Source organism: Dysidea avara, chromosome 1 (genome assembly GCF_963678975.1).
Source record: "Dysidea avara chromosome 1, odDysAvar1.4, whole genome shotgun sequence".
NCBI classification, from domain to species: Eukaryota; Metazoa; Porifera; class Demospongiae; order Dictyoceratida; family Dysideidae; genus Dysidea; species Dysidea avara.
This window is the reverse complement of record NC_089272.1, coordinates 56,940,726-56,961,631: the sequence shown is the minus strand read 5'-3', so window position 1 is coordinate 56,961,631 and position 20,906 is coordinate 56,940,726. Positions and strand designations below refer to the sequence as shown.

The following is a 20,906-nucleotide window of genomic DNA, read 5'->3' as shown; positions in this document are numbered from 1 at the left end:
TGCATTGCTTTTTACAGCTGCAATAAAATAGTGCAGCATCTTGCCTACATCCCAGAAACAAGTAACGTACTTGGTTAGTGCCTAAATTTGTGTATGTGTGTGTGTGTGTATGTGTGTGTGTGTGTATGTGTGTGTGTGCAGAAGCCCACACAGTTGTAACATATGTCTCACGAATGTCCTGGCGGGACCTCGAGTGCCCACACCTTCACCTGTGAGGCATGGCACAGCCTCCTACATGTTGCTAGGTCTGCCCAGGAAGATTTCGCTGTGCTGACTCATAGTACCTGAGTAGCACACAGTGCTGGGTAGGCGTGACCATGCTAGCACAGCAGCTGAAGGCTTTGCTTTTTTTGTGTATGTATATATGTGTTGTGTGCATGCGTATGTATGTATGTGTTGTGTGTGTGTATGTGTGTTGTGACGTTGGTTTTTCCCATCCTTAGTATCAGTTACTAAACTTTGGCAGTTACAGTAGACCATGAACATCAATTTACAAAGTAGAACATGTTTCAGCTTAATAATCTTTAGTATTCACTTCCTTAAAATCACCAAATATAGTAGTATCAGGTGTGTATATCAATTCCTTGAACTACATTAACACCGGATGATCAATTAAGGTTTTCTTGTCTCTGGTACGTGTGTCATTTTAGTGGTACTATTTTCTAGTAAGGATGTTTTCATGTGATTGCTGTAGCTGCTGTACCATAAAAGAACACGTCAATTTCAATTTACTCACTTCCTTCCCAACACCATTGTGTACTTCTTACATAAGTCTTAATAGTTATTATATCATAAAGGTTTTGTTCAAACCACTTAAGTGTGCTGTTGAAGTTTTTGATAGTTTACCATGAGGAGGTTTTGCTTTCAATATTTATTGCACATGATCTTTACTTAAAAGTTGTTGGCTTGAAAGTGATGCAAGAAAATGTGCTTAGCTATATTATCCATAATGTGTACATATACTCACACAGCATGGAGTAATAACAGTATACATTATACGTATTATAGTTTACAGTGTTTAATACAAGTGCCATAAATGTAAGGATTGCCAGTCCTATTGTATGTATTGTACAGAACTTACCAAGAGCATATTAATGTGAATTACCCAGTGAGTAATGTGTATAACAACACTTGTCTCAATCACACTAAAGTTAGAAATCAATAAGAGCTTTCAGTTTTTAATTAATTCCTGCATTTGGTGGCATTATAGCTGTAGTGAATGGTAGGTCTTATATACGACCATCTTGAACTTACCGTTTATTAATGATAATTGTTGCTGTTATAAACTATTGTACAATGTGCTATTTACAGTGCTCACCTCATACTGTAATAAGGACATCTTGAATGCATAAATTAACTTCTTATGGAATCATTGCTTAATCAGATTTGATCTGGCTACTTACGTATATATAACCGCAAATTACTATATACTCCTCAATAATTACATTGTACTAATCCAGACTTTTCCTTACACTATACAATACTCACTATGATGATTGCAGTGCTAGAAGGATGTGACAACCCTTGAGAATCTGAACTCTGAACAAAGGACAAACTATCTGGTGAATGTCACTTTAAAGGTTACTATGTATACAACACACAAGAGTCAATAGAGAAGTCCACCAGGTACAGTACTACTACTACACTGTCTGTGGTAGAGACAGAGGACCTATACAGGAATTTCTTGCTTGGGTGCAGTACAGTTCTGCAAGTGTAACTAAACTTCTCAAGATTTTGTGTATTGCATATCCTTCAGTAGAGACACCATAAATTATAGTACATTGCCGAGTGTTGATTGATTCCAGCTAACTGCATGGGCACCTGATTCGTTGAAAATAGCAAACAACAGCTAGTTAACCCCTAAACGCGCATTAGCCTATATAGAGTAAGCCACCAATGTTTGACCACCATCCGGCAGTTGGGACGCGATTTTTCTTCAAGCCCGCAAAGAAAATTTCTGCTATTGCTATGCCTTTGGAGAGGTCCAGGCCATAAACTCTTGCATGCAAAATTTCAGAGCTACAGCTTTCTTCGTCTGGCTGCAGGAGCTGAAAAAGTGGCCAGTGGTCTCAATTACATAATATTAGCTATACAATTCACCCATGCAATTGACAGGTACGTGCAGCCTTGGTTGAAATATATACTATAGCTTTTAACATGAACAAATGCAATTAACCATAATCTTGTTATGGAAGTTTGGCTAAGACCTAATTGTTGCAAAGTTCATATAATATGTGATACAACAGTATTACATATTAATGACTTCCATATTATTGAGTGAGTTCCTGACCTATTTCCACATGCATGATTGTGTAACCAACTACATAAACCAAATAATTCTTTAGAAATGATACAAAGAACATCATTTTTATCCATCAAGAATAGATTTAGTACTGCCAAAGGCCTTTGTGCAACAAATGCTGGACACCACTGCAAAATTCATAGTGTCTCAAAGGATAATATGGCACAGAAATGCAGTGAGTGAGTAGCTACGTATAATAATTGTAACCTCTCCAGACCTGAGCTATCAGTATTTAGTTGACATACATATATACACACCCTGTCCACACCAGAAGTACCTTGTTAATTTTTTTCAGAACTTTGGTATACTTAGTTAGCTGCTTGGCAAGTTACAGCAGTTTCATGACTAAACAGATTTTTCTGCAGTTAATATCACAGGTGTAAAATTGAGAGTTATCTCAAACTATCTCAACAGTGCATGTAAGAATACAGGATCTGGTCCCAGATCAATTTACTCTAATACAACAGTCAAACATGTGCATGCATTCTAATTGAACAGTCAAGTGAAGTACATATGTATAGGCGGTTCTTCAGGACCCCCTGGCAATGGGCCTGACTGTAGATGCATTAAAGTAACCAATAGTTGCTAGATATAAAGTGTCCGGAAATAGTGGTGGTTGGAGTAGGTGAACTTTAGCAAGCTGCATCTGCCAGTTGGTGTACATTTCAGGCTCCAAATTTTTATCATGGTACTAACATAGACTAAAGTTATATATACTAGAGTTTAGTGGCAATCGATTCTTTCCTTGAGGAATTATGAGCTGTTGTCCGGATATAGATTTTTTTGTCCGGTAATCGATTGTTTTTTCGGACGGACACGTGGGCTTCGTATTCCTACCTGCTTCAACTGATTGAAGTGATTTTTGGGGTGTAAAGTGCCAACACATATGTCCTCCTATACTGCAAATATCAGGGTTATGGAGCCGTTTGTTTGGTTGCTACAGGTGTCCGGATATAATTTCGTCCGGGAATCGATTAATGACTCTACAATGATACCTAGGGTTTTCCCCTTTGTGCTATTAAATAGCATGATGCCAGAACTTGCCATGTAATCAACTTTTCATTAAATAAACATGCAAAACGACGTCACATACCTTTATAAATTGATCCATAATTTGATGGCAGTTTTTCCAATTGACTTCCAATAAGGTTTGCACAATCGAAGTTAAACACGTGGCGAGAAGCTTGGTTGATGCCTAGATAACACTGATCGCCGTTGTTCTTCGCTTCATAACAAGTAAGTCTCCACTGTTGCAGTATTTATTCAACCTTCCTCAAGTAGCCCAGTGAATAGAATTTTGATCAATGTGTAGTTGTAAGCTAAAGGAGTTGAACTATCCCACCTAATGTTGCCATGAATGCGAGAAATGTGTAAACACGCATTCCCCAAAAGTTTCATACACATGTAAGGGTTAATAACTGCATGTACCTACCTATATCATGTGCTTTTTGACAATCCTAACTGTACTCTTGCACATTTACACTTTTTACAAGTATGCTGTAGATGTTTAATGTATGTACACATTATACATGTACAATACATTTAGCAGCTATTTATGGTATACAGGTCCAAAGGGTGACACTGGAGATGAAGGACCCCAAGAGGACGACAAGGTGAACCAGGACCAGTGGGACCACAAGGAGATCAGGGAATAAAAGGTAACAACATACTCTCTATGATGACCCTTTATAACAATAAACTTTAAAAAAAAAGGTAGCTGCCATAGAACTTTTCATGATTATTTTGTCACCAGTTTTAAAGACGTAGGTAGAGTGCATACTATAGTAGTGATAAAGTTTGTGTGTGAACTTTACTTATTGCGTGGTGTATATAAAAATTCCACAACTTATAGTGCAACTTCAATAAACAGTAATACCAGTATTGCTTTATCTTTAGGTTCAATTGGAGAGAAGGGTATGAGAGGTAACCCTGGTTTATCTGGGAAACCGGGAGATCCTGGAATATCTGGAACGAATGGGATGAAAGGAGAAAGTGGTACCCCAGGAGCCAAAGGTGAACCAGGAAGAGATGGCATTAATGGAAGATCAGGACCACCAGGAAAAATGGGACTGCAAGGTATGTACGTATGTACGTATGTGTGTATATCCCACAACATTGGATGTGCACCTGATTTCTGAAATCGTTTTTCCAAAATGCTAGTTTTTTTTTTGTTTGTGCTAGTGTACATGAGCAAAATATTTCATGTAATTTGTGCTACGTGAGCAAAACGTTTAGTGCAGCCTGTATGTAGGAAATAAAAGCTGTGTATTAAACTTCTGCAATACTCTAAGGCAGTTTCTTTTGCTGAATAAAAGTACTGGTGAAGCAGGTCACCACAGACTATCTGAACAGCCAATTGTAACTGACAAACTGTAGTTGGCCTTGATGCCTGCTAGAATTGTTTTGCAGTATCCCTTTGAGTACAAAAAGCCTTAGAGCTTTGTCTAGCTAATTTTCAAAAAAGCACATCTGTAATGCAGTTGGCACAACATCAACTTGTTTTTACTTATTCCTAGGTGAAAAGGGTATGCTATGCCCTCAAGGGATGAAAGGTGAACGTGGAAGTGATGGTCAGATGGTCCAAGAGAAATGAAGGGAAGCAAAGGAGATAATGGTGAACCTGGTGGTCGTGGTGAATCAGGAACTCCCTTCAACCTCATCACATTACACAGTCAGACCAACAGTACTCCAGCATGTCCGGCTGGATCAGTGCGATTGTGGGAAGGATACACTATGGGCTTCACTGATGGTGATGGCTTTGGCCATGGCCAAGACTTAGGAAAACCTGGCTCCTGTGTGCATTGCTTTAATACTATACCTTTCATGATGTGTCGTGGTAGAGGAGAGAATTCCAGATGTTATTACTCATTTCGCAGTGGGAAAACTTACTGGCTGTCTACAAATGCTGCTGTTGACAGTGAAGAGATCCCCATGGATGAAAATGAAGATCACATATCTTGCAGTTCAGTGTGTGCAATTGATTCCGCCATTCTCACAGTCCACAGTCAGTCTAACTCAATACCTGACTGCCCGTCAACATGGCAGAGTGTATGGACAGGGTACAGTTTCCTAATGATAAGTTGCTGAGATTTTATTCTCATACTATTCTTTTCTATCCAATGGTCTGCAGTGCTGTGCATTGCTATATAGACCACATGCGCACTAAGGCATGGTCCGGTGAAAAGGTGCTATGGCTTCAGATTTCACGATGATTTACGTGGGATTTCAGAGGGAAATGAGGGCAAAAGTATTGAGTATTCTATTGAAAAAAACTTTCCCTGGGTGGCATGCAACAAGTATGTTATGTACCTTTACCTAGTAACTTACTTTTTAACAGCACTCCTCTGTTTTTCAATATGAATACTTCACATTACATTTTTTTAAATTCCTAGCATGGAACAAATATGTTTTTTGCCCTAAAAAAATGGTAAATGTGCCATTTCGATGATGTAATAAAGTGCCACGCCTTATTGCGCACGGGGTCTATATGGATGAACAACATTGTGTTAAATTCAACAAAAGCAATACAGTCCTGATTTTTGAAAATTCTTATTTTACAATCCAATGCATTATCAAAGCTTGTATAGTGTATTAACCACCCTGCTAAGTTGTTTCTACATGTTTAGTAATTGTTGTTTTTCAGAATACTGGAGTTGCATGGTTCTGAAGGTAGTGGTCAACAGCTGGAATCACCAGGCTCCTGTCTTACAGAATTCCGTACCCAACCATTTGTGGAATGCAATGCCAAGGATATCTGCCACTACTACCAAGATAACCTGAGCTTCTGGCTGGTGTCTATTGATGGAAAGAACTGATGCTAATCGTGCATTAGACAGACTTAGTAGGTGTCGAGTGTTTTGCAAATCTTAGAAGAACCCCCTCACAACGACATAGTATTAATTTTGTACATACATGCATATATTTATATTTTGTACGAAAAGACTGATACATTTTATGTAATATTATTGTTTGTCATATTATTGAATTGTGAAAAAATTTATACCATTAACCAACCTTGAAATTTGTTGCATGGACCATGTGTGTGACAAGCTAAGTGTTCTATGAGAGATTTTTCAGTATAAAAGTGGACTAGACTAGCTACAGATATAGTGCATGCCATAAATAGTGATCTTTCCATACACAACGAGGTGTTTGCATTTACTATTATACTGAACTGAATTTATGACCAGGCCTGCAAAAATAGGACATGTGGGCACAAATTACTACACCCTGTCACTCAATGGGTCATATCTCAGTAAGTAGAATAGAATATGTGACCGGGCCTGCGAAAACAGGGCATGTGGGCACAAACTACACCCCATCACTCTACAGGTAATATCTCAGTACTGGAAAAGTATATTTCCATTCTGTAACTTGCATCATGATGCCAATTAAATGCTCACTAAGAGCTGAAAATTGCAATTCCATACCATAATGATACAAAAAGATATGCATGATGAAATTGTGAAAAAGTAGGCAAAAATCATGTGCCCACATGCCCTATTATCGCAGGCCCGGTCACATATCTGCATTCTATAACTTGAATTATAAAGCCAATCAAATGAGAAATAGGCGCTAAAAAGTTCATGGCCATAGCTTAATGGCATCAAAAGTTATGAACCATAAAAGGTTGAAATATTAGGTAAACTTTATGTGCCCACATGCCCTGTTTTCGCAGGCCCGGTTGCATTTTTTTGTTTTATTATTGTCATAATTACAGCCAGACAAAAACATTACGAATCACTACAACAACCATAGCTACTTTAAGCTCGTCCTAATTATGCACCTTGCATAATATACCAAAATAATCCGTATAGCCAGTTAAGCAATCTGTCTGTGACTTTACTACATACAGTAGCTGACTCTGGTTATTAGTAGTAGCTGAAAGCAGTGTATAATTATGAATTTTGGTACTAATTACAATTATATAATAAAAATAGTGTATAGCCCAATTAATTACTCTTTCAAAAGTGCACTTTTACAGTAGCTCCTACAAACTAAACATTTTCCAAGTTGTTTTATATATAAATAATTTAACACTCACACGACTTGCAAGTTAATTAAGACACTAAAACTAGAAAACAGCTGCAGATATCTTTGCGTCCATAATGGATTGTGCATAAACAAGGTGGTGGTCACTATATGCATACACATTAGTAATGTATAAATAATAATACTCCCTGTACAATAAATGTGATTACATTTGATAAAATAAGTTAGGCTTCCATGCACATCTACTTTTATGACATTTAAGCACCATAACTCATGATCAATTTAGAATTATGCCAATATTGCCATTGGCTTGGTGTTCTACAATGCCATTAAAAACTGTGTGAAAATTTTAGATCAATAGCTATAGCTTACTGAGTCAAGTTACAGTTGGTTGAAGTCAGACAACTGGATATGTGTGCAAGCCTTGTTTTGTCAAATTCGGTCACAAGTTTAATATCTTGTTGTTCAAATGTTTGACATAATATTTACGACCAATCAAAATTTTCATAAAACAGTTTACTTAAAGTATGCGTTGTCAATTATATTACTATGTATACAGAAGGCTACAGGGGCATGCAGATTCAGATTTTTAAAAAGGGGGGTTCCACTCTGGAATTGCAACTTCAGCTTAGGTGTAAGTTGAAGACAAAAGAAAAAAAAGGTCATCACCTGCTGACAATAACTGCCCCTCACCGTAGATGCCCTCACCAACTATATTTCCTTATTTATAACTGGATACATAGCTTGCTACACTGCTCCTCAAAAGACTACTGTGACTGCTCTATTAGAGTATCTCTAGTAAGAAAGGCTCTTTCAAAAGGGGGGTTCCATGGAACCCTTTGACCCCCCCCCCCCCCCCCCCCTGAATCCACCCCTGGGCTAATAAAATAACTTTTGAAGGGGGATTGTTTGTACCAGAAACCAGAATCATTTCCATTTTGATAAAAATGGTGCAACAATTCTGCACAGTAGGTACCTCGAACATCAAGTATAATGTTAGCATAATAATTAATACTATATTCAATATACTCTAATAGAACAGTCAACTTACGATTAACAAGGTTGTTACGTTGTATTAGAACAAAACCTAAATTAAATATGCTAAGCTCAGTGCTAAATTAAATTATAGATTAAACTGTGAACAGAAATTGTTAGCATTGTAGCATAACATAACATAATACAGTAACATAAAATTATGTTATAACTGCTGATAAGTAGAGCTGGGAAATATCACAATTTCCTACCAACACCACCTGAAACATCACAATATTACTAAATACATACTCAGGTGGACAGGTATAGCAAAAACATTTTTCTAAGAAATACATAACCAGCACTTTTAATTTGACAAGCACTTCCATCAAAGAATATGTGCAAATACGTAATTATGTAGAATTACACTAAATACAGAAAATTACTGAAATACAATATGACGATATTGCAATTTGAAGAAGGTATCAGATGTAAATATCTGGATATAATGATAATATCGTGATATTGCCCAGCACAATTGATAAGTGTTCACTGACTGTTAAGCTACCAGAAAATGGGTGTATATTGTGATGTACTGTGTCTGTATGAATGTAAGATACTTCAGTGAAAACTCACTGAAAAGTACAAAACAATCAACATTAAGCAATTTTTAGCATGCATGGATGTCCAATTTGTTGAAAAACAGCTGCCTATTATGATAGCATTATGTTTGATGTTTCTGGTATATCACACACAAAAATAATGCTATATATACGTATATATATATATAGGATTGTAGGCTATTCGCTATTTAATTTTAGCCCCTGGTTATGTGTAGCCAGGTTGATCAACTAATAAGAGTTTAATATGGGAACTGCGTAAAATATGCCAGACTGGAGTGCTATGCCAAACTATGGAGTTTAATTCCATGAAAAAAGATTGATACTCCCTAATAAAGCAGTCAGTGGAAACTGCAATAGAGATAGCTTCTTAGATTGATAGTTTGATTGATTATTAACAATAATCAGCAAAACCATTCTTCCTTGTTGGAGTAACAAACAAGACATTTACATGATACTCTCTAACAAAGTGAAATACTCTAATAGAGCATTCCCGGATTAAAATGTGCAAATGTCAAGCTACGTACATACATTTTGTGAGTACTTCCCTTTTCACCACATAACGACTGAATCTCTATTACATGTACATGTGTACATATGATACTTCACTACACTGAACCTTTATAATGGGACACTCATCGGTGACAGACAAAAAAAAACCATTGCGTTGAACAAACAAGGTGATGCTACAAAGTGATGGTGCAGCAAATAGTTTCAGTTGTTCTGGCATCAGATTACACTGTACAGACACTGTACGCTAGGTCCACTTACTACACACACACACACACACACACACACACACACACACACACACACACACACACACACACACACACACACACACACACACACACACACACACACACACACACACGAATGCACACACACACGAATGCACACACACACGAATGCACACACACACACACACACACACACACACACACACACACACACACACACACACACACACACACACACACACACACACACACACACACACATAAACACACTACACAACACACATACCTGATCACGTTCTGGGATATGGATGATGGTTTTTATTGTAAACTGTAGTCATAAACTCTATGAGGAAAAAACATTACATGATTGCCAGTTCCTGCATGCAATGTCAATGCTTAGATCTATCTGTAAAAATGCACATACACACTCATAGCCCTCAACTAACAGCTCACTTGATGGTACTCTTCACAGCTGCAATAATAAACCCATGAAGTTTATCTATGACCAAAACTGTCACAGAATCATCGGCGTTCATAATCTGTTCACAGGTCAGTCCGTCTGCTGACTAAGGGATGAAGTGTGTGACAATTACAGGACATCCTTTGTACATTATACCATAACTTGATTAGTATGTATGTGTGTGTGTGTATGTGTGGTGAAGTGTTATATAGACAGATAATAAGGAAAATGATTAACATTGTGCTGTGAAAGTATGTGGATAGCATGATGAGTAATGTTACCGACAATTGAACTAAACGATATTGTAGTATTACAGTGTATATGTATTTACCAGACGTGGCTGATAGAGATATGATATATATTACGTATATGCATCATATTGTACTTTGTGTGGAAGGATCAAAGTGCTAAAGTGTGCTGTATTTCCATACTGTACCAATCAGCTACATATCTGTACTGTATGAATCATAAGTCATACAGTACAGTTATGCGGATAATTGGGCAAATATGCAGTACAGTTGTGTAAGCCAGGAAAGGTATGGACACAACCCCATTCAGACAGTATTTTATCCATGATCACATGCGTGACATTGTAAATTGCTAAACTATCCCAGATGACACGAATTTTTACTGATGGTCTGATCACTGAAAATTTAAGTGGTGAGCACGCTTTGAGCAAGATGATCAGAAACACTTAAAGCATCATGTATACTTGTGTGTATGAATAATACAAGGGGTGTCTCAAGGCTAATGCAACACCCGGCTTCACCTTGTGCCATATTAGCTTCTTGATCCCCCCCCTCCTCCTCCCTTGTGCTGTATTTTCCAAACACATGCACAGCAGTGTTTTAACTATAACTAAGTGTAAAAAGTAGTTTACTTCTATACTTTCAGTTAAAAAAACTATTCATATTTTCAAATATGTTTCATGACAGCTCCAGCTATTACTCTGGGCGCACCTTTCATAACACACATGGTACATAATATTTTTCCTGGGGTAATTAAAAGCCTTACACAAAAAAAATAGTTTTACAACTTAGTTGTGACGGACACAAAAAATCAGCCCACATTTGGTAGTAAGAAAGATGATGATCTCACAATTGTTTACAATGACACAAAGTCACAGGAAGATCTTGTTACACAGAACTCGAAGTAAAACCATGTCAGAGTAAGGACCAATAATTTGTAATAACTCACCCACACCCTGATTACTCCATCATCAGATGCAGACACCCAGTTGTTGTGGACTTTGTTCCACTTGATCTACACAGGAAAGAAATAGAGCAAAGGATGTACAATTGACTACGTGAAATTGAATTGTATACACAAAATTCTGTATAAATAAAAATATTTATTACATGTTCTCTGTCTACTTTAAATCTAATAACATTATAACTACTGTTGCATGGTAACTATACAACTACCCACTAAATGGTCACAACCACAAACCAAAAATAATTTGTCAAAGGAAATGAGTTGGCTTAGTAGCTGTAAAGTGGTATATGCAATGTACAAATGTCCCTAACTTTAGCAACTTCGCTGACATGTTCTTTCATTGTAGCCACCAGTTTCATATCAGATCCTTTAGTTGCAAACTGTCGTAAATATATCAGATGATCCATTGATGAATATGCAAACAAATTTCTAACAGAAACAACCGAAATAGCATGAGTTATATTAGTACTAAGGTTTATTTTGTGTACATATCTACCATCTGGGAATCAAACTGATTCATGCATGTACGTAGTAATCATCAAGTTCTAATTCATCTCAATCACTGCAATGTTTTTGTTTCACTATGCATACACACATAATGTTGGTGGTTGATGACTAATATTATTATGGTTCATGTGTGGGAATGTGTTAGTAGACTGCCCACCACTGTGTGGTGTAATAGCCCACCAGTTAGAAGTTGACATTGCTAAATGTGTGACTATAGGGTTGAAGCCAGTGTGATGTTATTTCCACAAGATAACTACAACCTACGTACTTCTGTGATGTAAAGTGTTTGTGAGTTGTTAATGATATTAACCATAGTCAGTTCAATGGCGTTTACCAGTTGTTGCTCATTCACGATTGTAATTATATATTTGACACCATGTAAAAACATGTGAATGCATGAGAAAAACAGTGCAACAGTAAATGCTTTCCTTTCAAAATCTTTGTCACAATAAAAAAAAGAGACAGATATTGTATATATCCAAGAAATATTTTCAATAGATGTATCTATTAAGGCTTTACAGCACAAGTGCTGAAGGTCTGTAGGACACCTGGTCCTACAGCCTGATTAGAGTTGGTACATATGATATCAACTGTTATACTCTACCACCTCCCCTTTACATGCATTATGAGGTAAAAGACACACACAACATCAGATAACATGATTTACATTTCACTGGAATAATCCAGATCAGTGATGACTCCATCCGAAGCCACCTCATGTCCTCCTAGTTGACTATGGAACTCATCAACTAATCTGAACAGTACATGATATTATTATGAAGTGTTATACAAATGATATGAATATGTACTTTCCTATTTCAAGATTCCATAGACGAATCCTTTTATCCCATCCACCAGAAATCTGTTTGGAGGAGTAACAATTTGTGCTAGTACTGACATGTTGTGCCATACATCATCAGTACACTTATCATGTCATTATTAGTGGATGAGATGTGTTCCTAAAACATTTAGCCACTACTCTTTGATCTATACATTATCAATGGCTTTGTACATGTTTCCAAGTAGGTATACTCTAAATAGTTAGAATGGACAAAAATCTGAGGCCATAACTAGTCTGGTTGTATGGCATTACTGCCATAGGCTCCGCATGAATCAATTCCTTGTTACTGTTGTACATGCAGTAGTCATTTTTGTTCTCAAAACTTTAATTCCATTACTTCAATCAACCAGTTGTAACGTGAAGAAAGGATATTGTATGTGATCTTATAAATGGAACTAAACAAACTAAAACAAATCATTTTGATGATAGAACAAATGTACTAACACATGTATTCATCCTAAATATCATATCATATATATATATATATATATAGTACCAGGTAAGTTGTGGAGTAGCCTGGACCACTGGTCCTCTCTACAACAGCTAGACCAGAAGAACATCCATAGTGACCATTAAGAACATAACGACACATGAAACCAGCTACTCTGTTCATGACAGATTCCTGGCAACAAGAACTATAATATTAACCACACCAATTCAATCTACATGTATTGTTTTCATTACTGTTGAACACGATACAAATATAGTAACTTCTAAAAATAGCACAGTCAATTTGATAGTGCAAATAAGAACTGTATAATACACTTATATGCAAAATAGCTAATTATAGAAGTGTAATATTGTTCCTGAAAACATCAACTGTGTACTTGTGCAATGGATGTAAAATGTGTGTGCAGTGTAGTATGTGTGTGGTGTGTGTGTGTGTGTGTGTGTGCGTGTGCGTGTGTGCGTGTGCGTGTGTGTGTGTGTGTGTGTGTGTGCGTGTGTGTGTGTGTGTGTGTGTTTCTGTGTGTGTGTACATTGCTCAGTGGTTAGAAGATGTCAGAATCCTACCTCTTGGTTGGCAGTCACTAATTTTGTTGGTTGTTCTATGGTAACTTCCTTGTTACTGAACACATCACTAGTTATCAGTGTTTGGTATTTGGTCATATTCTCAACACTAATATCTCTAGTGTTGTGTGACCCAACTCCTTGTTGCTGTTGCTTCTGCATGTCTTTCAATACTTTGACTGTCTCTTCATCAAATCCCCAAACAACTACAATGAGAAAGAACAAAGCAAATACCAGTCACTTAAGATCAAACAAATTAGTTGATATACATGTACACTATAAACATTAGTGGGTAACTTCAAAAGATTCACACCTAGCAACCAAAAATGGCTTTATTATTCAGTTCTAGGAAGTTATTAATTGTAAGTGCACACACACACACACACACACACATATACACTACCTATCCAGTGATTACACATGCAGCAAATGACTCGACCCATATCAATTCACAATTCTCATAAACTTACAAAATTTTCCATCTTGTGATGACATTACTAGAACATCAATGGATTCAATAAATAAAGAGTTGACAAATCCCCTATTGTCTGATTTGAAAAATTCTGCTTTCTTTTTCTCCTTATTTTCCTCTGAGCCAACATTCTCTTTTAGTCCAGGTGGGTTATTCTCTTCTTCACTCTCTAACAGAGCAAGTAGTCGCTCGTGATAGTTTAGTTTTTCTTGGCTAAAAGTAAGAAACTATATGTACATCTAATTATAAATTAACTCACAAATGTAAGACATCTAAAATTTTATAGCATGTATCACACATAAAATTTAGTTTCATCTAAAATTTTGTCATTGGGTGTTCCTGTTTAGACAGCGTTTAGTTGTTGATGGTTTCATTTCATAGGAAGCATAGCCAACTGTAAATATCATAAATACTGAATAAGGACAACAATTACATTACAAGGAAAAGACGTTAGAAAACACCTATATCACTAAACATCATTATACTTGTGTTGTTTCTGTGATCGATGCACATAGATACTGAATTATTCATAGATCACAGCATGGCTTATGTACCACAACACCTTGATTAATTACACAAGCTTTGAAAACTGTGTGTTTATGGGTATCAGTGGTTGACAATGTTTCTGAACATTTGATAACAAGACAACATAGGTGTGGGGGTAGTAAATTGACTATTGGGATTTGTGTAGCGGAGGATTGTACACAACCTGTTGATATTGGACAGGCTATATATGGTAGTATCATCTTTGACTACAATGTATTATATGTGGTAGTGGAAGTTGATATGTAGCTATTTTGTGTGCAGCTGATATCACATAATACACTGTAGCCATGTACATGAATCTAAAAGGCACCATTAGGAACCTACACCTGATCGGCGCGGGCAAGATGTTTCAGTGTGTTTACTCAAGAAACTCTATGGTACACAAACTATTCCTTCTCATGATCAAGGTTGGTAAGGATTAATGCATGAGTATTGTTGGATAGCTTTAAGATTAGACACTCTGGCTGTGATTGAGGTAGTTTTGATACGTGCTTTGAAAGTATGAGTTAGCTTAGGAAATCAGTTTTTTTTTCTGAGATAGAACCTGTTTAATGGTTGTGTATGCTCAGTAATTTAACGCAGGCAGTATATCATAGTGTACAAAAGAACGTTTTCATAATCAGCCATGTGCCTTCCTCTATCAGACAGTAGTTACCAGATAATCCTTCCTACAAGTAATACACAACCTCACCTTGGTAAACGTAACCTCCTCATGGGGTACTATGAAAATTGCAACAACACATTTAGGTGGTTTGGTTGAAGCCTCAATGAAACATGCCTAAAACTTCAGGATATTCATAACTACAGAGGTAGACAGTGTTAAAGGAAAGGAAAGTATGTAAGTTGAAACTGATTTCTTCCATCACAATACTTCCTCACTAGTAAACTATACCACTAAAAGGAAATACCAAAGACAAGAAAGAAATCCTTAGTTGATCATCCGGTGTTACTATGCAGCAATGTAGTTCAAGGAACTGATATAAACACCCGATACTACTATATTTGATTTGATTTTGAGGAAGCAAACACTAAAATTGAGAATATGTTCTACTTTGTAAATTGAGTTGTTCATGGTCTAGCAATCACTACTGCTAATTTTAATAAGATTTGAACATTTGGATGGCCTCACATAAATACATGTAACAGATCTAGTTGGTTAGAAAGAAACACTATACCCTTTAATTGCCTATACTTCCACATAAAAGTGGTGAAAATTAATTATGTTGGAACATACAGATAAGAACCTGTCACTCAACTAAACCTCATCCATATACAGTAGTAACCAGAGTGATCACATTACTACATGTTACTATATATACAATGTAGCTACAATGGAATCATGAATTGTCATATATCCTGTAGTATGATAAATATGGTGATCCTACACGGGTAGGAAGACCTAATTCCTTGGTATTCTCCTATCCATAATTGCAAGGAAATTCACATGTATAATTAGATCTAAAGTATAGCTACTTTTGCAGTATTTAGTTAGCCTCACATAGCCAGAATGCTTCTTTTTTCTTTTGCACTATGTTCACCAGACCCATTTTTTCACTTACCACACAAACAGAAAAAAAAAGAAAAATAATCTGGACCTTGTTCTCGTAGTTTCACTATTATGATTGTGTTAGTGTTAATATCATTCTTCTGGGTGAGTATAGGCATAGCAACCTGATTTTAGTTTGCTAAAAGATAAAATACTTTAATGCAACAGTTAGTTGTTCTAAAAGAGCAGCCATGCCAGTGCATAAAATTTCCCTCAAAATTGATCTCAGGAAACTAAATTTTTAGGAAGTGGTTACTGAACCAAAAGGTTTTTATTTTCGTGTCTAGTAGTTTCCCCGAGCATTCGACTTTAGGGGACACGCCCAGTAATTTCCCCGAGCATTCGACTTTAGGGGACACGCAAAGTAACATTAGCATTAGGGTCGGGTTCAGCCTTGGTTTCTTCTTCACCTTTAGGTTACGTTCTTCTTACTATATACGTATAGTGAGACTACTACTTGAGTAACATTTATAAGGTAGAAAAGTAGGGGTAATGGGTAGCTAGCAGCGGTAGCACAGTGGTTAGCCCACTACCTACAGTTCCAGTAGTCCAGGGTTCAAGCCCATGCTGAGTTTTGTGGTTTTTTTTTTGTTGAGTGACCCTTTTTTGTCTAAGTTTTACTGTCAGTTCAATAGCGAGTCCGGCTTATTGAACCAACCTTCGGTTCAGTAGCCACTGCCAAATGTTTAAGTTGTCCTGTGGGGGCATACCCCCAGATCCCCTAGAGGGATTTGCTTCATCTTTGGGACTATATCTGTTCAGATGCTCTTGCTCCATTGCATGTGTGAACCTCTTCCAGTAGTGCCAACCAGCTGGCAAACACAGACATTTTTGCGAAGTTCAGAAAATATTGTTCTTTATCCTCTTATCAGGAGTTTTTGTTTGTGTGGCAGATAGGTTCCTGGGTCACAGTACAGACTGAAGACAATAGGGTTATGCAAACTTCACATGTAATTTAGAAGATTCAGTTAAAGTGATGTACAACATAGGAATGCTGCATTGAGGATGGTGACCATTCCATTGCAACAGGATGTGGCAGGGTTTGCTTCTCTACCCATACAATGTTAGATAGTGTGAATCTACAAGTGATGACCCAGAGATGCAGTCAACCATCTGGTTGATAATGATGCCTTATTTGATACTACTAGATATGTTTGTATGCTTAAGTGAAATCCATGGTGATATATGCTACATACACCATACTGTACGTATGTACAACTGTACGTATGTACAGCTGTACATGCATTCTTCACCACCATTAGGATAATGATATACTGAAGACTTACCTGTACATGAATGTGTTGAGCTGTAGTCGCTCCCATTTGATCACCTCACCATCAAAACTTCCAGAAAAAAGAAGGATTGGGACTTTATTTGCTATCAATAAAAAACAAACAGTGTCATTTCAATGTTATATACGTATAGTTGTGATTTTATACACATTTTTAGTTCTAATATTAAGTGTGAATATTTTGCCCGTATGTGAGAGAAGAACTTACTGTAAGTCATTGTTTCAATGTGGTCAGGACACTCTTGTATACACACACATGAGCTGTAGCAATACTTCCAAGCATGAACTTCCTTCCGATTTGTAGACCCTAAACAAAAGAAATTTAATGCTATTAACTTCGCACATTAATTCTAAGTACTGACCAAGCACTACACTCATTTCTGGGATGTAGACAAGATGCTGCAATATTTTGTTGTAGCTGTAAAAGAACAAAACAAAAACAGACACAATTACTCTGTACACTGCATTGATAGGCCAACCTCAAACCCACTTACTACTAACAAAGTCATAATATAGGTGAACATAATCATCTATATTCTATACCGGTCCCATTACAGTAACTACAACTTGTGAATGTAACACAGTGTGGGGGTAGATCAAATGAGCCATCTGGGCTACAATTACATGTAGCCTAGTTGGCCACTTTCCCAGGCTACGTAAAACAGCTAGCTGATTATATAGAAATTATAGCCGAAATCAATTGTAGGAATGTACATGTGGTTATTACACACAATTTTTGTCATATACACCACTCATGAAGCATATTGTCATCCTTGCTATCCCACAAGGCTTACCCTTCTAGGTTCCATAAATAACACTTAAAAGTCTCAACAGCCTTGGTTAAAATATTTTTAAAACTTGCTTAACAAATATCTTTTATGATATCTTTATTATATCTTAATGATATACACGTTTACAATTACAAACGTAGCCAGGATGTACCAGCTGCTGACCACCAAATTCCAGTGAATGCACTTGTATTGGCTTGAGTGATTGCATTCCCATCTGGGCTATTAGCAATAACAAGGGGCACTAGGGCTTTGCCTGATACGTATGCCCTCGCCCTCAGGTCTGCAATCCTTCAGCTTTGGGCATATATAGCAGGAAAACAGTACAGTGAAATCTCTATAATCCAACGTTCATTGGAATAAGAAATTTGTGTCAGATTAGCAAGGATCTCAATTTGTGAGGTAGTATTACACAGAAAAAAGTCTTTTTGGTATACAAAACAATGTCAGATTATCTGAGGTATTCTGGATTACAGAGGTGTTGGATTAGAGAGGCTTCAGTGTATCACTTACCTATCTTCAGATGGATCATCCAGCTGATTAACATACTCAGTAACCTGTATATTGTGTGAACAAGCGAACTGTATTGTGCTAATGCTAACTCACATTGTCACCAGATTTTGGATCATAGAGTAGTGCACTTTCTGTCCCTGAGGCCATCCATATCAGACGAGTGTATGGAACATAACACAAGCCAGAAACTGGTGCACTAAAAATATATAGCATACATACAAAGTTGACGACAGATGGCAATCTAGTTCATTTGTATTTGTAATAAACATGGTTTAAGGTATCTAAAATATACATAGGGATCCACTGTTTCATTTATGCACTTATGTAAGCCATAACATCAAATGATGTAGCCAGTGGACAATTGGCTCAGACTTAATCTACTCTGTAACTTGGTAACTGTATCGTAGGACATGGTGTTTAATGGAATCTCTTAATGGTCAATTAGAATCCATCTGTTGTCTGTGTACCCATCTCTTCCTGAAGTATACAATTTATCTTGGAAACAGAATGTATTGTGGAATTGGATATGAGTGTGATAATTAAAGCATTGTATCATATGTACACTTCTAAATCTTTCTTAAGAAACATGCTATTGTTGTTAGTTACCTGAAAACTATGATGTGCACAACATTACCATCAGTTGACCATATCTTAACACGTTGTCAAATGATCCAGTAGCAAGCCATGTACCACTATTACTGTCACTGGCCACCACCAAACTGGTTATTCCAGCTTCATGAGCATTGTTCAACCTGTAAGGATATATACATGTTCCTTGTGAACAGGATTATTAAATGTGAAACCTGTTGATTGTGGTGACTTTTGGCTGACCTTATTAAGCAGATAGCTCCATTAGTCAGGTTATGTTGTACACAAATATTTGGCCATAAATGGTCCAGCGTGATTTAGTCAAGAAAAAAGTTCATTTGTCAAAGTGAAATGCATCACAAACTATTGTCGCACTAGCGCACTAGTCTTTTATGGTATGCACAATTCAGAGCTTCAGTTGTACTTCTAGATACATTCAATGTGTACTTAAACTATCTACATATGAAAACATGTGACTGTCTCTGATCTTATTGACTATTTGTAAGTATTGAGATTACTTGTCCAGAATGTCATTGCAGTAGCTTGTCAATTGTTGGGGCCAGATTTAACACATTTATGCATACCAACCCCTTATCCTCCAGATCATCTACTGTACAAGTAGCCAACAACCACCATTTAGACTGTTTTCTATGAAGTTGATCATATCACACCAGTAGGGAGGGCAAAGAAGATCGCTTTCAAAATGACTGAGGAATGCTAATTAAGAGATGAATTAGGCTGAGTTATAGGGATACTATTCAGGGTTCAGAATTGGCTACAATGAGAGGATATTTACAGCACAGATCTTTATCCAAGACCACGGATCTGTATTATAGCCATATTAAACCATGTCCAGGTTAACCACAGCTCATCAAAGCCTCTAATTGCTGATATGACTTTCTGCTGGCTTGAAAAAAGCAACAAGCGAAGGCAACCACTTAATTCTGGCTGACTATGACAGTGAAATTTAATAATGTACTAACTGACTGACTGCATTACTAATGCCTTCAGACAAGTGTAACTCAACAGTGCCAGCTAGAAATAAGCATTTGGTATTGAATGGTCGTATGTCCTAGCAAAACTAAATTTGCTAGGTCATTTCCAGATTTGGTTGGTCATCTTGCATCATTGGACCCTTTACAATGTGTACGAATGTTTTACAGCAGCTGATGAGTTTCAGTGACAGACAGGATACTAGTGGACACCAGGAACAATCACCGCTGTGAAATCACCAACACATGTTACACATAGAAACATTTCTGATTCCACCACATACATTTTAGGAGCTCCATATGGGCTCCTACTAAATTTTGTTTATCAAAAATGTGTGCATTTATACTGTGTACGTATATTATAATGTATTTTACTCATGAGCTACGACTATTTAGCTACAGGGTGTACTATATTAAACACCACAGCTTTGATACATGTAATAGCCACACCTGGCTCAAATGAATTGTACTACCACGATAGTGACATGGCTACAGCAAGACTGAACTACT

General features: G+C 36.9%; 2 protein-coding genes across 7 annotated transcripts in view; one reads left to right on the top strand and one right to left on the bottom strand.

Moving 5' to 3' along the window:
• The window catches only part of LOC136237158 (uncharacterized WD repeat-containing protein all2124-like), a 30,050-nt gene extending 10,488 nt beyond the window's left edge, over window positions 1–19,562 (bottom strand). For 3 of the 6 annotated variants that reach the window (XR_010692332.1, XR_010692334.1, XR_010692331.1), the window contains exons 1-15: window positions 19,423–19,562; window positions 18,910–19,012; window positions 18,817–18,860; window positions 17,878–17,933; window positions 17,724–17,822; window positions 17,511–17,601; window positions 14,131–14,345; window positions 13,664–13,866; window positions 13,146–13,271; window positions 12,618–12,670; window positions 12,476–12,562; window positions 11,613–11,730; window positions 11,284–11,349; window positions 10,080–10,192; window positions 9,913–9,969 (exon numbers count right to left, since the gene is read on the bottom strand). Coding sequence is in view for 2 of the 6 variants with exons in the window: in XM_066027479.1 (XP_065883551.1) it covers window positions 9,945–9,969; window positions 10,080–10,192; window positions 11,284–11,349; window positions 11,613–11,730; window positions 12,476–12,562; window positions 12,618–12,670; window positions 13,146–13,271; window positions 13,664–13,866; window positions 14,131–14,345; window positions 17,511–17,601; window positions 17,724–17,822; window positions 17,878–17,933; window positions 18,817–18,860; window positions 18,910–18,963 (1,350 nt within the window). In the remaining 4 variants the exon portion in view is untranslated. Of the gene's footprint in view, window positions 1–8,409; window positions 8,548–9,912; window positions 10,033–10,079; window positions 10,193–11,283; window positions 11,350–11,612; window positions 11,731–12,475; window positions 12,563–12,617; window positions 12,671–13,145; window positions 13,272–13,663; window positions 13,867–14,130; window positions 14,346–17,510; window positions 17,602–17,723; window positions 17,823–17,877; window positions 17,934–18,816; window positions 18,861–18,909; window positions 19,013–19,422 lie in introns of those variants that run through there. The other 3 variants (XM_066027479.1, XM_066027487.1, XR_010692337.1) reach the window with 3 other exon arrangements.
• Window positions 3,808–6,294, top strand: LOC136237190 (collagen alpha-2(IV) chain-like). The gene is made up of 4 exons (XM_066027513.1): window positions 3,808–3,960; window positions 4,199–4,378; window positions 4,819–5,361; window positions 5,946–6,294. Exons 3-4 carry the CDS (start codon window positions 4,892–4,894, stop codon window positions 6,115–6,117), a joined length of 642 nt encoding a protein of 213 aa, XP_065883585.1. The 5' UTR covers window positions 3,808–3,960; window positions 4,199–4,378; window positions 4,819–4,891; the 3' UTR covers window positions 6,118–6,294.
• Window positions 19,563–20,906: the final 1,344 nt, after the last annotated feature.

Bases quoted from the DNA above. Each gene is read 5' to 3' on its own strand.
- LOC136237190 (XM_066027513.1), top strand. From the start codon at position 4,892: ATGAAGGGAAGCAAAGGAGATAATGGTGAACCTGGTGGTCGTGGTGAA. The intron at 5,362-5,945 runs GTACAGTTTCCT...GTTGTTTTTCAG, and splicing joins TGGCAGAGTGTATGGACAGG to AATACTGGAGTTGCATGGTT.